Raw genomic sequence first — 15,077 nt, 5'->3', positions numbered from 1 at the left:
TACGGATCCACTGATAGATGGATCGGATCCGCAAAGCGCATCCGGACGTCTGAATGAAGCCTTACAGGGGCGTGATCAATGACTGTGGTGATCACCCCATATAGACTCCCTGATCACCCCCCTGTCATTGATTACCCCCCTGTAAAGCTCCATTCAGACGTCCGCATGATTTTTACGGATCCACTGATAGATGGATCGGATCCGCAAAACGCATACGGACGTCTGAATGAAGCCTTACAGGGGCGTGATCAATGACTGTGGTGATCACTCCATATAGACTCCCTGATCACCCCCCTGTCATTGATTACCCCCCTGTCATTGATTACCCCCCTGTCATTGATCACCCCCCCTGTCATTGATCACCCCCCCTGTCATTGATCACCCCCCCTGTCATTGATCACCCCCCCTGTCATTGATCACCCCCCCTGTCATTGATCACCCCCCCTGTCATTGATCACCCCTCTGTAAGGCTCCATTCAGACATTTTTTTGGCCCAAGTTAGCGGAATTATTATTTTTTTTTCTTACTAAGTCTCATATTCCACTAACTTGTGTCAAAAAATAAAATCTCACATGAACTCACCATACCCCTCACGGAATCCAAATGCGTAAAATTTTTTCAATTTCCGCTAACTTGTGCCAAAAAAATATGGGCCCCTTTGCCCACCTAGGCTGCAAAAAAGTGTCACACATCTGGTATCTCCGTACTCAGGAGAAGGTGGGGAATGTGTTTTGGGGTGTATTTTTACATATACCCATGCTGGGTGAGAGAAATATCTTGGCAAAAGACAAATTTTCCCATTTTTTTTATACAAAGTTGGCATTTGACCAAGATATTTATCTCACCCAGCATGGGTATATGTAAAAAGACACCCCAAAACACATTCCTCAACTTCTCCTGAATACAGAGATACCAGATGTGTGACACTTTTTTGCAGCCTAGGTGGGCAAAGGGGCCCATATTCAAAAGAGCACCTTTCGGATTTCACAGGTCATTTTTTACAGAATTTGATTTCAAACTCCTTACCACACATTTGGGCCCCTAGAATGCCAGGGCAGTATAACTACCCCACAAGTGACCCCATTTTGGAAAGAAGAGACCCCAAGGTATTTCGTGATGGGCATAGTGAGTTCATAGAAGTTTTTATTTTTTGTCACAAGTTAGTGGAATATGAGACTTTGTAAGAAAAGAAAAAAAAAAATCATAATTTTCCGCTAACTTGTGACAAAAAATAAAAAGTTCTATGAATTCACTATGCCCATCAGCGAATACCTTAGGGTGTGTACTTTCTGAAATGGGGTCATTTGTGGGGTGTTTGTACTGTCTGGGCATTGTAGAACCTCAGGAAACATGACAGGTGCTCAGAAAGTCAGAGCTGCTTCAAAAAGCGGAAATTCACATTTTTGTACCATAGTTTGTAAACGCTATAACTTTTACCCAAACCATTTTTTTTTTTACCCAAACATTTTTTTTTTATCAAAGACATGTAGAACAATAAATTTAGAGCAAAATTTCTATATGGATCTCGTTTTTTTTTGCAAAATTTTACAACTGAAAGTGAAAAAATGTCATTTTTTTGCAAAAAAATCGTTAAATTTCGATTAATAACAAAAAAAGTAAAAATGTCAGCAGCAAAGAAATACCACCAAATGAAAGCTCTATTAGTGAGAAGAAAAGAAGGTAAAATTCATTTGGGTGGTAAGTTGCATGACCGAGCAATAAACGGTGAAAGTAGTGTAGGTCAGAAGTGTAAAAAGTGGCCTGGTCTTTCAGGGTGTTTAAGCACTGGGGGCTGAGGTGGTTAAAGGGGTTGTTCATGTTTATAATAGTTTTTACAGACTTTGCAGCATGGTTGGACCTGTGGTGATCGTACTTACCCAATTCCCGCCCCGGCTCCATCGCTAGCCCATCGGCTCTGAAGGTCCAGGTTCTCCCTGCGTCAACATCCAGTTTAACCACTGCAGCCAATCACAGGCCACAGCAGTGATGTGCCACTCATATTCCACGTGACCCAGTGATGCGCCTTAAAGGGGTGGTCTCATTTCAGCAAATGGCATTTATCATGTAGAGAAAGTTAATACAGGGCACTTACTAATGTATTGTGATTGTCCATATTGCTTCCTTTGCTGGCTGTTTTAATTTCTCCATCACATTATACACTGCTTGTATTCATGGTCACGACCATCCTGCAATGCAGCAGCGATGGTCGCGTTTGCACACTATAGGAAAAAGCAGCGGTCTGTGCACACTCCCACATGATGAAGAGCATTTGCTGAAGTGAGACAACCCCTTTAAGGTCCTTTTACACAGACTGATCAGTGGGCCAATAAAAGATTGACAATGTAGAAATGTAATAATTTTACTTAATTACATAGCACCATCCTGCAGCGCTGTACAGACATTAGCGTCACTCGCTGTCCCCAGTGGGGCTCACAATCTAAGGTCCCTATCAGTATGTCTTTGGAGTGTGGGAGGAAACCGGAGAACCCGGAGGAAACCCACGCAAACCCGGGGAGAACGTACAAACTCCATGCTGATGTTGTCCTTGGTCAAATTCTACCTATGACCCCAGTGCTGGAAGGCACCAGTGCTAACCACTGAGCCACTGAGCTGCCCACCGTGTTTGGCCAGTGTGAAGGTACCATTGAATGAGCAAATGCTGAATTATCGAATAATGACGTATTTCAGCCTTCACCAAAAATCACCGTTTAGTTTGTCCCAGTTCTGTGTCCAGTGGCACCGGGAACTAGAGGCAGGAAAGAGGCCGAAGAAGTGGTATTTGTCCGACCAATTCTCTGCATATTTGCTGGTCTGTGGGCAGATCTCCGCCAGTCCCCATTATAGTTATTGGGGCCAGGCGGCAATGCTGGATCCAGAGAGACTCGGTAGGCTGCTCCCTGCCGGACCTCCCTGACACTAGTGTGAAACTAGCCTTCGAACAGGAGAGATGGTGGAGCGGTGGGGTAGGTATCAATTATTAGTTTACATTTCTTTGGTGGGACAGCCCTTTACCCACATGACCACATGACCACGCCACAATACAATACATCTCATTGTTGCTGTGAAACTGATTTATTATTATTGTAAACATCATTTAATGTCTCCGGAAATACAGAATAATACAAACTGTCCAGGGATTTCAGTGGAATATGACATGGTCTTAAATGTTCCTCCTTATACCGAGCCCTAGTGAGTCCACTTACCGGAGTTTATATTGTGTGTAAAGATTTAATTGCAGTTTTGTAGCAACTGGAAGCGTGTTTTGGCAACCCTGTAGCTGTGTTCACAACCCGAGCAGGCTGCGGTGAAGGGCTGGGCCCATACCTGGCCTGGATCCCTATGTCAGGCTGCATGTCACCGCATCCTAATAGTTGTCAGGTCATCGCAGCGCGCACAGTACAGCGAGAACTGGAAGCCTCACATTTATCTCAAGTACGGTCATTAGATCTTCACTGAGTATGCTGCAGGGAGATGACTTGTATATGTGCACATAGTAGCGTCTAAATGTGAATGTCCACTCTGTTGTTCTAAATCTCACTTAACGGAATTTGTCATCACATATGTGTGACTAAGGCTACTTTCACACTTGCGGCAGTGTGATCCGGCGGGAAGTTGCCCGCCGGATGCGCCGATCTGCCGCTGACTGAAAGCATTTGTGAGACGGATCCGGATGCGGATCCGTCTCACAAATGCATTGCAAGGACGGATCCGTCTCTCCGCTTGATATGCGGACAGACGCATCCGTCTTGTATCTTTTTTCACATTTTTACCGGTCTGCGCATGCGCAGGCCGGAAGGACGTATCCGGTATTTTGAATGCCGGATCCGGCATTAATACATTCCTATGGGAAAAAATGCCGGATCCGGCATTCAGGCATGTCTTCAGTTTTTTTGGCCGGAGATAAAACCGTTGCATGCAACGGTTTTATCTTTTGCCTGATAAGTCAAAACGACTGAACTGAAGACATCCTGATGCATCCTGAACGGATTACTCTCCATTCAGAATGCATGGGGATATGCCTGATCAGTTCTTTTTTGGTATAGAGCCCCTGTGACGGAACTCTATGTCGGAAAAGAAAAATGCTAGTGTGAAAGTACCCTAATTCTACTTTCACACTAGCGTTATTCTTTTCCCCGTCCTAGGGGCTCTATACCGGAAAAGAACTGATCAGTTTTATCCCCATGCATTCTGAATGAAGAGCATTCTGTTCAGGATGCATCAGGATGTCTTCAGTTCAGTCGTTTGGACTGATCAGGACAGAGATAAAACCGCAGCATGTTGAATATATGCACTTTATATTACATAACGTAAAAACACTTATTTCTCTGAATTGGGGGCACATATTTAGAAGCAACAAACAGCATTAGAAACTGGGGATGAGCGCAGGTCTGGCGAGGCAGATGGCTTTAGTTACACGTATGTGTATATGATTAAATTCCTGCTATATATATATATATAAAGTGGTTTAGGTCCATTTGTCTGGTACAGTTCTCCAAATTCCCATAAACATATATTTAAAATAAAATACTCTGGCTGCCTATAATCCAAAGAGCAGAGTGGGAGCTTACTACCGACTGTCATACACTGAACTCGATCAATAAACAGAGTGCATCCTAAGGCCTCATGCACGCGAAAGTTGGCCCGTCCGTGCCCGCAAACAGCTGGTCCACTATATACAGGCACTGGCCATGTGCACTTCGTATCACGGATGCCCACACATTGACTTGAATTGGTCAACAATCCGCAAGATATGGTCCGCACCACAATAAGAGGGCATGTTCTATTTTTTTTGCGGAGGCACAGATCGGAAGCCCGGGGAAGTGCTGCGAAGTGGACCGTATGTTGCAGATCGCAGACCTATTCAAGTCAATGGGTCTGCATCTGCAAACGGCGTGCACACAGACGGTGCATGAGGCCTTAGCTGCAGGATCTGTCACCTAAACGGCACAAAATGTACCAAGCTGGGCCTGGAAAACAATGAAGAGAATGTATAGTAAATGTTATATTCCTCTAGGACTATATTACTCAGGGGTGTAGCTACAGGTGTGCAAAGGTAGTACAGACATCCGGGCCCTGGGCCTGAAGGAAACCAAAGACCCCTCTGCCACACACCAGTATTATAAATGCCACAAGATATTTGGGGCCCTATTACAAATTTTGCACTGGGGCCCAGGAGCTTCAGGTTATCCCACAAAACACATATCCTTGTCTGTATAAGCAAAAATGCAGATGTAAAGACCTCCCGTCCCCTGTTGTGCTGAGCCCAATACACGGTTTTGTAAGTAGTGTGGCCTTGGCAGAACCAGAATTAAAAAATGATAGTTACAAAAATAAGTTAGACTAGTTTAACACAGCAGGGAACAGCCTACCGATCTCCTTACATTCCAGCATTGCGGGAAGCTACCGCTTCACTGTCCAGCCTCGTTCACTATCATGAGGATCGGCGGGTGTCGGGTAGCGCCCGGCAGTGCCGGATCCAGATATCTCCAGCAGTCTGCTGTAAAACTAGCTTTACCTGATCTATTCTTACCAGTATTTGGAGTGTTCCTATGCAAGGCTGTAGATGCCTCAGAAGCGGACCATGGGACTGCCTTGGGTGGGAGGGCATGTAGAACTAGCTGGTCCCATCTCTTTTGCAGGACCTGTGTAGAACACCTATCTCCACTACATTGTTCATAATCAAAGAAGTGGAAAATTGGCATGCAAAGGCTTTATAGGGGCAAACACTGGACCACCCTGTCCTGGGTGCATAAAGTCAACACCATAATCGAGGGCCCAGGCTGATCTAGCCTTATGGGGCCCCTCCCGTCTATACATGCCACTTGCCGGGCTATATAGAATGATGTCATGTTCAACATCCCTATTGACACCTGCCACTCAGCCGCCTCTAAACTCCTATCACTCGCTTCCTCCTTTGGCCTCTCACAGTGGTCTTCAGCTCCCACCCACAGAGATGGTCACACTCTAGATCTTATCTTTACCTGCCTCTGCTCCCTATCTAACCTTTCTAATTCGCCTCTCCCCCTATCCGACCACAACCTACTCACCTTCTCTTCATTGGTCTCTTCTGCTGCTTCCCCAGTCTAAACACCAGCACACCCCCGCAGGAACCTTAAAAATCTCGAATCTCGCTTGCTTTCTGACTCTTTTCTCACACTCTCTACCATCTGTTCCCTCCAAGACCCTATATAGCACCACAATAAGTTCAGCTCTGGACATTGTTGCCCCTCTCACACTCAACAAAACCCGAAAAATCAACAGATAACCCTGGCACACCAACCTGACCAAAAAACTCAGACAAGCTTCCAGGGCTGCTGAGCGGCGATGGAAGAAATCCTATTCTAAAGATCAATTCACCGCATACAAGCAATCCTTCCTCATATTCAAATCCTCACTCGCTGATGCAAAACAGGCCTACTTCTCATCTCTCATATCTTCATAAACTTTTTAACACTTTTAACTCCCTTCTCCATCCCCCACCCTCTCCTCTGATCTCAGCTGAGGACTTTGCCACATACTTTAAACAAAAGATAGTCAACATCAGAGAAAGCTTCAGTACACAGTCCCCACATACCCTCTACACAACTGCTCGGTCCTCTTCTCCCAAAACCCACTTCTCCACCATTACAGAAGAAAAACTCTCCACTCTACTCACCACTTTTGCACTTGACCCAATCCCATCCCACCTCATCCCTAACCTCACCACAGTGTTTATCCCAGCCCTAACTAATTTCTTCAACCTATCACTAACCTCTGGTGTCTTCCCCTCTGCCTTTAAACATGCTACCATTACACCCATCCTCAAAAGGCCTTCACTTGACCCATCTTCTTTGTCTAGTTATCGCCCCATATCACTTTTTCCATATGCCTCAAAGCTACTTGAACAACATGTCCATTTGGAACTGTCCTCTCACCTCTCCTCCTGCTCCCTCTTTGACCGGCTACAATCTGACTTCCGACCCCACCACTCGACTGAGACTGCCCTTACCAAAGTCACCAATGACCTACTAACAGCCAAAACAAAAAAACATTACTCTGTCCTCCTTCTCCTTGACCTGTCCTCTGCATTTGACACTCTCGACCACTCCCTTATGTTGCAAACTCTCATCTCTTGGCATCACTGACCTGGCCCTCTCCTGGATGACATCATACCTCACAGACCGGACGTTTAGCGCCTCCCACTCTCACACCACCTCCTCATCTCATTCCCTCTCTGTTGGTGTCCTGCAAGGCTCTGTCCTAGGACCCCTGCTCTTCTCTATTTACACTTTTGGCCTGGGATATCTCATAGAGTCCCTTGGCTTTCAGTATCACTCCTATGCTGACAACACACAAATCTACCTCTCTGGTCCAAACATCACCACCTTATTATCCAGAATTCCACAATGTCTTTCTGCTATATCATTCTTCTTCTCCTCTCGCTTTCTAAAACTTAACATGGATAAAACAGAATTCATCATCTTTCCCCCATCTTGCTCAATCCCCCCCAACAGACCTATCTATCACAATCAATGGCTGCACACTCTCCCTGGTCAACCAAGTCTGCTGCCTTGGAGTGACCTTGGATTCTGTCCTCTCCTTCCGACCGCACATCCAAGCCCTTTCCACCACCTGCCGCCTCCAACTCAAAAACATCTCTTTCCTTAACTTTGAATCTGCGAAAATGCTTGTACATACCCTCATCATCTCCCGCCTAGACTACTGCAACACTATCCTCTGCGGCCTTCCATCTAGCACTGTCACACTCCTCCAATCTATCCTTAACTCTGCTGCCCGACTAATTCACCTCTCACCCTGTTACTCCTCTGCCTCTCCCTTCTGCCAATCCCTTTACTGGCTCCCCATTGCCCAGCAAATTCAGTTCAAAATACTAACAAATACATACAAGGCTGTCCATAACCTGTCCCCTCCCTACATCTCTGAGCTACTTTCCCGATACATCCCCACACGCAATATCCAATCCTCACAAGACCTCCTTCTCTCCTCTTATCATCTCTTCCCACAATCACCTCCAAGATTTCTCCTGTGTATCCCCCATACTCTGGAACTCGCTACCCCAACATATCAGACTCTCACCTACAGTGGAATCCTTCAAAAGAAACCTGAAAACCCACCTCTTCAGGCAAGTCTACAACCAGTCACCCTGCTGCCTCTATACCGCCATGACCAACTTCACCCTCACCTACTGTGTCCTTCTTCCATACCTCGTAGATTGTAAGCCCTCACCAGCAGGGCCCTCTCTCCTTCTGTACCAGTTTGTAACTCGTCTAGTTTATGCTTGGTGCAATTGTCTGTATTATGTACAGTGGGGGAAATAATTATTTGACCCCTCACTGATTTTGTAAGTTTGTCCAATGACAAAGAAATGAAAAGTCTCAGAACAGTATCATTTCAATGGTAGGTTTATTGTAACAGTGGCAGATAGCACATCAAAAGGAAAATCGAAAAAATAACTTTAAATAAAAGATAGCAACTGATTTGCATTTCATTGAGTGAAATAAGTATTTGAACCCTCTAACAAAAAAAGACTTAATACTTGGTGGAAAAACCCTTGTTTGCAAGCACAGAGGTCAAACGTTTCTTGTAATTGATGACCAAGTTTGCGCACATTTTAGGAGGAATGTTGGTCCACTCCTCTTTGCAGATCATCTCTAAATCCCTAAGGTTTCGAGGCTGTCTCTGTGCAACTCTGAGCTTGAGCTCCCTCCATAGGTTTTCGATTGGATTAAGGTCCGGAGACTGACTAGGCCACTCCATGACCTTAATGTGCTTCTTCTTGAGCCACTCCTTTGTTGCCTTTGCTGTATGTTTTGGGTCATTGTCGTGCTGGAACACCCATCCACGACCCATTTTCAGTTTCCTGGCAGAGGGAAGGAGGTTGTCGCTCAGGATTTCACGATACATGGCTCCGTCCATTTTCCCGTTTATGCGAATAAGTTGTCCTGTGCCCTTAGCAGAAAAACACCCCCAAAGCAAAATGTTTCCACCCCCATGCTTGACGGTGGGGACGGTGTTTTGGGGGTCATAGGCAGCATTTTTCTTCCTCCAAACACAGCGAGTTGAGTTAATGCCAAAGAGCTCTATTTTGGTCTCATCAGACCACAGCACCTTCTCCCAGTCACTCTCTGAATCATTCAGGTGTTCATTGGCAAACTTCAGACGGGCCTGCACATGTGCCTTCCTGAGCAGGGGGACCTTGCGAGCCCTGCAGGATTTTAATCCATTGCGGTGTAATGTGTTTCCAATGGTTTTCTTGGTGACTGTGGTCCCTGCTAATTTGAGGTCATTAACTAACTCCTCCCGTGTAGTTCTAGGATGCTTTTTCACCTTTCTCAGAACCATTGACACCCCACGAGGTGAGATCTTGCGTGGAGCCCCAGAGCGAGGTCGATTGATGGTCATTTTGTGCTCCTTCCATTTTCGAACAATCGCACCAACAGTTGTCACCTTCTCTCCCAGCTTCTTGCTAATGGTTTTGTAGCCCATTCCAGCCTTGTGCAGGTCTACAATTTTGTCTCTGACATCCTTGGACAGCTCTTTGGTCTTTCCCATGTTGGAGAGTTTGGAGTCTGCTTGATTGATTGATTCTGTGGACAGGTGTCTTTTATACAGGTGACTAGTTAAGACAGGTGTCCTTAATGAGGGTGACTAATTGAGTAGAAGTGTCTAACCACTCTGTGGGAGCCAGAACTCTTAATGGTTGGTAGGGGTTCAAATACTTATTTCACTCAATGAAATGCAAATCAGTTGCTATCTTTTATTTAAAGTTATTTTTTCGATTTTCCTTTTGATGTGCTATCTGCCACTGTTACAATAAACCTACCATTGAAATGATACTGTTCTGAGACTTTTCATTTCTTTGTCATTGGACAAACTTACAAAATCAGCGAGGGGTCAAATAATTATTTTCCCCACTGTATGTATCCCATTTTCATATGTACAGCGCTATGGAATGAATGGCGCTTTAATAATAAATAATAATAATAATGTCATTGCTCTGTAAGTAGAATGCAGGTTTTTGGCAGCCTATAATCTACTCTTGCCGAAGCTGACACTTCCTTGGTTTATTCTGACACCATCCTTTATTTTTTATGTTCCACAGGATCCCTCCAAGCACCTCGCCTTTATAATTGTAGTGTTCGTGGCCCTGGTGATATTCTGCACTCTCTACGTTTTGGTGTACACAGAATCATTTGTGCGAAAGTGGCTGCAAGTTTTTTCCTTGGTGATCTACACGTGCCTTCTAACCATTGGATATGTATTAATTTATGATCCAAACAACGTCCAGACATGGGACCAGGTAAAGCAGAAGTATTTACTGTCGATTCTTTGTACATTCCCATAGAGTAAACATTTTCTACGATCCAGAAACTGGTGATTAAGGTTTCAATATCATTTCTGGGGTTGCACACTTATAAAGGATCGCTCTCTTCTGGGACTCCCAGTGATTAGCTGTAATCTAGGGGTGGACCTGGTGCCAGGTTTTCAATTTTTCTACAGCACTACCATAGGGGCAATTACAGGGGTTCTCTGCCGATAAGCTGTTTGAGGAGACCCTGGCCCTCGCAGTAGCGCCACAGCCAGGGGTGTAGCTAAAGGCTCATGGGCCCTGGTGCAAGAGTTCAGCTTGCGCTCCTTCCCTCAGTACTTTGTGGTCAGGGGCAGGGAAGCACATAGCCTTACTGCTGCCTGAGGCAACAATCAACTCCCAGCATGCATACTTGCTCTGCTCTTCTAAGAACTCACATAGAAATAAATGCAGCATGCTGGGAATTGTGGTTTCACTACAGCAGGAGTGCCGCAGGTTTCCCACTCTCGTTCATCGGTCACAAGACCTAGGCGCAGCTCAGCCCTGTTAAAGTGAATGGGGCTGAGCTGCGATACCAAGCACAGCCACTATACAACGTACGGTGCTGTGCTTGGTGAGCGGAGAAGGGGCCACTGTGCTACTGCAAGCGTCAGTGAGTTCCCAAACAGCTGATCAGCAGGGGTCCCGGGTGATGGACCCCACTGATCAGATGGGTCATCAGTTAAAAAAATCTCAGAAACCCCTATTAAATGAGAATATGCCAAGGGCACTTTAACATGTGCTCAGCTGAGCCGCAGTAACTGCATCACAGTTGCCGCTAATTGTTGGGTTGAACTGGTACTTGCTTTGGTTTCCAGTTGCTGAGTACAAGTGCGACCAGGCAATTTGCAGTAACCGCGGCATGGTACCTGCTGCACAAACCGCATGTATAATAGCGCCATAATAGGGTATTTAAAAACTGTAAACGTCCCCGGTGCTGTGTGCATGTACAATACATATCAGCATGCTGATTCCTGATTACATTAATATATTATAATACGATAACATGGTAATCAGAGTTTCTCTTACTGATGTAATAATCATGTCGTTTAAAAGGAAATATTAGAATTGCGTGAATAGAAAATAGGAATTCGGAGCGCTGTAGTGTTTCTGTAATGCTCTGCGTTAGAACAAAGACGTGTTGTCAGAAAGGAGATGAAAAGCTCAGGTGTCCTGTCTCCGCACAAAGATGGGGCAGCTGAATCCACATATACAAAGGGGCCTAGTGTGCAAGAAAATGGCAGGAAACCTGTATTGCAGAGTGTTAGAAAAAAAACCTGTATATTCTACCGATAAAAGGATGTATACATTATAAATGTAGGTATGACAGCACAACATTTCACATACACATACAAACAATAAAACTGGGAAATAGGGATTATTCTAAATTAAAGTGGTATTCTGCCTACTATAAATAAAAAAATAGAAGCTCTATGCGCACATTTTTGATCAAACGTGTGTCAGGCCCATCTACCAGGCGTCAAGGTGACCTCTACAGATGGGTCCCTAACACTAAGGGCTCATGCACACGACCGTATGTATTTTGCAGTCCACAAAAAACGGATCTGCAAAAAAATATGGATGACATCCGTGTGCATTCCGTATTTTGCGAAACGGAACAGCTGGCCCTTCATAGAACAGTCCTATCCTTGTCCATAATGCGGACAATAATAGGACATGTTCTGTTTTTTTTGCAGAACACAAATACGGACATACGGAAACGGAATGCACACGGAATAACTCCAGTTTTTTTTGCAGACCCATTGAAGTGAATGGTTCCACATAACCGCAAAACAAACGGAACGGACACGGAAAGAAAATACGTTCGTGTGTATGAGCCCTAACAGAACTGCCTCTCCTGGGCCTAACCTAAGCCTACAATGTTCAGGGCGGTGTAGGAACCAGCTACATTTATTCTGCGACAGATTTTTCTGCGACTGTTGCGTCGCAGTCGCAGCATGTTGCATGTTGCAGTGCGACACCATAGACTGCCATTATAAAAATTGTCGCGCAACATTAGTGCAACAAAATGTTGCGCGACAAATGTTGCAGTGTAGTTGTGCCCTATCTGTCGCGCGACTTATTGTCGTCGTGTAGACGTAGCCGTAGATTGAGCACTCCCCGCCCATCTGCCTGGGGCTTCTGAGCAGAGTATATATGTAGCTGGTTCCTACACTGCCTTGAACATTGTAGGCTTAGGCCTCATGCACACGGCCGTCGTACAGCCATTCTGTGCATTGGGGACCGCAATTTGGGGTCCCGAATGCATGGGCAACGTCTGTGTGGAGGCTGGGATGGGTCCGTGATCCGTCCGCACTGCAAAAAAATAGAACATGTTCTATTTTTTTGCGGTGTGGAGGCACGGACAGAAACACCATGGAAGCACTCCGTTCTGCACCGCAGCTCCGGATTGCTGACCCATTCAAGTGAATAGGTCCGCATCCGTGATGCGAGAGGCATACGGCCGGTGCCCGCATATTGCGGACCAGTTGTTTACAGGGCGCAATACGGCAACGGCCGTGTGCATGAGGCCTTGGGCCTATTTCACACAAGCGAGTTTTCCGCGCGGGTGCAATGCGTGATGTGAACGCATAGCACCCACACTCAATCCTGACCCACTCGTTTCAATGGGTCTGTGTACATGAGCGTTTTTTTTCACGCATCAGTTCTGCGTTGCGTGAAAAACGCAGCATGTTCTATATTCAGCTTTTTTCATGCAGCCCTCGCCCCATAGAAGTGAATGGGGCTTCAGTGAAAACGCATTGCATCCGGAAGCAAGTCCGGATGCAATGCGTTTTTCACTGATGGTTGCTAAGACATGCTGTTTGTAAACCTTCCGTTTTTTATCACGTGCGTGACAAATGCATCAAAACGGAAAAAACGGAACGCAATTGCAGACAAAACTGACTGAACTTGCTTGCAAAATGGTGCGAGTTTCCCTGAACGCATCTGGGGCCAATCCGTATCGTTCGTGTGAAAGGGGCCTTAGTCAAGCCCAGGAGAGGCAGTTCTGTTAGTGTTAGGGACCCATCTGCGGAAGCAACCTTGACGCCTGGTAGATGGGCCCGACACGTTTGATCAAAAATGCGCGCAAAAAACTTCTATTTTTTCACTTATAGTCGGTATAATACCACTTTAATTTAGAATAATCCCTATTTCCCAGTTTTATTGTTTGTATGTGAAATGTTGTGCTGCCATACCTGTTTTTGTTTGCTTCCTACATGCTAGCTTTATGGATGTGCACCTGCGACTATGGATGTGCTAGTCTAAACTTTCCTGTATTACATTATAAATGTTTTATTTTTATTACTGCGATGAATGTTAAACCGAAAGTGAAGACATTTTACAAATTGGGATTCATTAAAAACCTTCTCTCGTGTTTGGTATACAGCTCTTATGCAGACCTATGTGTTGCCAAGCTTACAGACTACAAAGAACCCTGTGTAGTCCAATAGTGCAGTCATGTATACCCCCCTACCCCCCAAATTACAAATATAGGGCGATAAAGGAGAAGAATCTGAGTAACACATGAATGCAGATCAGACTACACAGGGTTTGTAGTCTGTAATCATGGAGACACATATACTGTATATAAGTAAGACAGCATACGTTTAACCCCTTAAGGACACAGCCCTATTTCACCTTAAGGACCAGGCCATTTTTTGCAAATCTGACCACTGTCACTTTAAGTGCTGATAACTTTAAAACGCTTTGACTTACCCAGGCCGTTCTGAGATTGTTTTTTCGTCACATATTGTACTTCATGACACTGCTAAAATTGGGTCAAAAAAGTTAATTTTTTTGCATAAAAAAATACCATATTTACCAAAAATTTTGAAAAATTAGCAAATTTCAAAGTTTCAGTTTCTCTACTTCTGTAATACATAGTAATACCCCCAAAAATTGTGATGACTTTACATTCCCCATATGTCTACTTCTATTTGTAGCATTTTGGGAATGATATTTTATTTTTTGGGGATGTTACAAGGCTTAGAAGTTTAGAAGCAAATTTTAAAATTTTCAGAAATCTTCAAAATTCCACTTTTTATGGACCAGTTCAGGTTTGAAGTCACTTTGTGAGGCTTACATAATAGAAACCACCCAAAAATGACCCCATTCTAGAAACTACACCCCTCGAGGTATTCAAAACTGTTTTTACAAACTTTGTTAACCCTTTAGGTCTTCCACAACACTTCATGGCAAATGGACATACATTTTTAGAATTTAGATTTTTTGGAAAATTTTTCAATATAATCAATTTATTCCAGGAAAAAAACAAGGGTTAACTGCCAAACAAAACTCAAAATGGGTTGCCCTGATTCTGTAGTTTGCAGAAACACCCCATATGTGGCCGTAAACTACTGTTTGGCCAAACGGGAGGACATAGAAGGAGGGGAACGCCATATAGGTTTTGGAAGGCAGATTTTGCAGGACTGGTTTTGTTTATACCATGTCCCATTTGAAGCCCCCCCTTGCACCCCTAGAATAGAAATTCCAAAAAAGTGACTCCATCTAAGAAAGTACACCCCTCAAGGTATTCAAAACTGGGTTTACAAACTTTGTTAACCCTTTAGGTGTTCCACAAGAGTTAATGGCAGATGGAGAAACAATTTAGAAATTTCTATTTTTTGGAACATTTTCCATTTTAACCCTTACTTTATTACTGAAAAAAATGGGTTAACAGCCAAACAAAACTCAAAATGGGTTGCCCTGATTCTGTAGTTTGCAG

The 15,077-nt window shown here is 44.5% G+C and overlaps 1 protein-coding gene across 1 annotated transcript in view; it reads left to right on the top strand.

Annotated features, from left to right (window-relative positions):
• Positions 1–15,077, top strand: part of ADCY7 (adenylate cyclase 7) — a 201,827-nt gene that overhangs the window by 92,176 nt on the left and 94,574 nt on the right. The window contains exon 3 of the mRNA XM_040410723.1: positions 10,103–10,300. Within this exon, the coding sequence (XP_040266657.1) occupies positions 10,103–10,300 (198 nt within the window). The remainder of the gene's footprint in view (positions 1–10,102; positions 10,301–15,077) is intronic.

This window comes from Bufo bufo, chromosome 10 (genome assembly GCF_905171765.1).
Source record: "Bufo bufo chromosome 10, aBufBuf1.1, whole genome shotgun sequence".
In the NCBI taxonomy this organism is placed as follows: Eukaryota; Metazoa; Chordata; class Amphibia; order Anura; family Bufonidae; genus Bufo; species Bufo bufo.
Note: the sequence above shows the minus strand (reverse complement) of the source record. Positions and strands in the feature narration are given on the sequence as shown.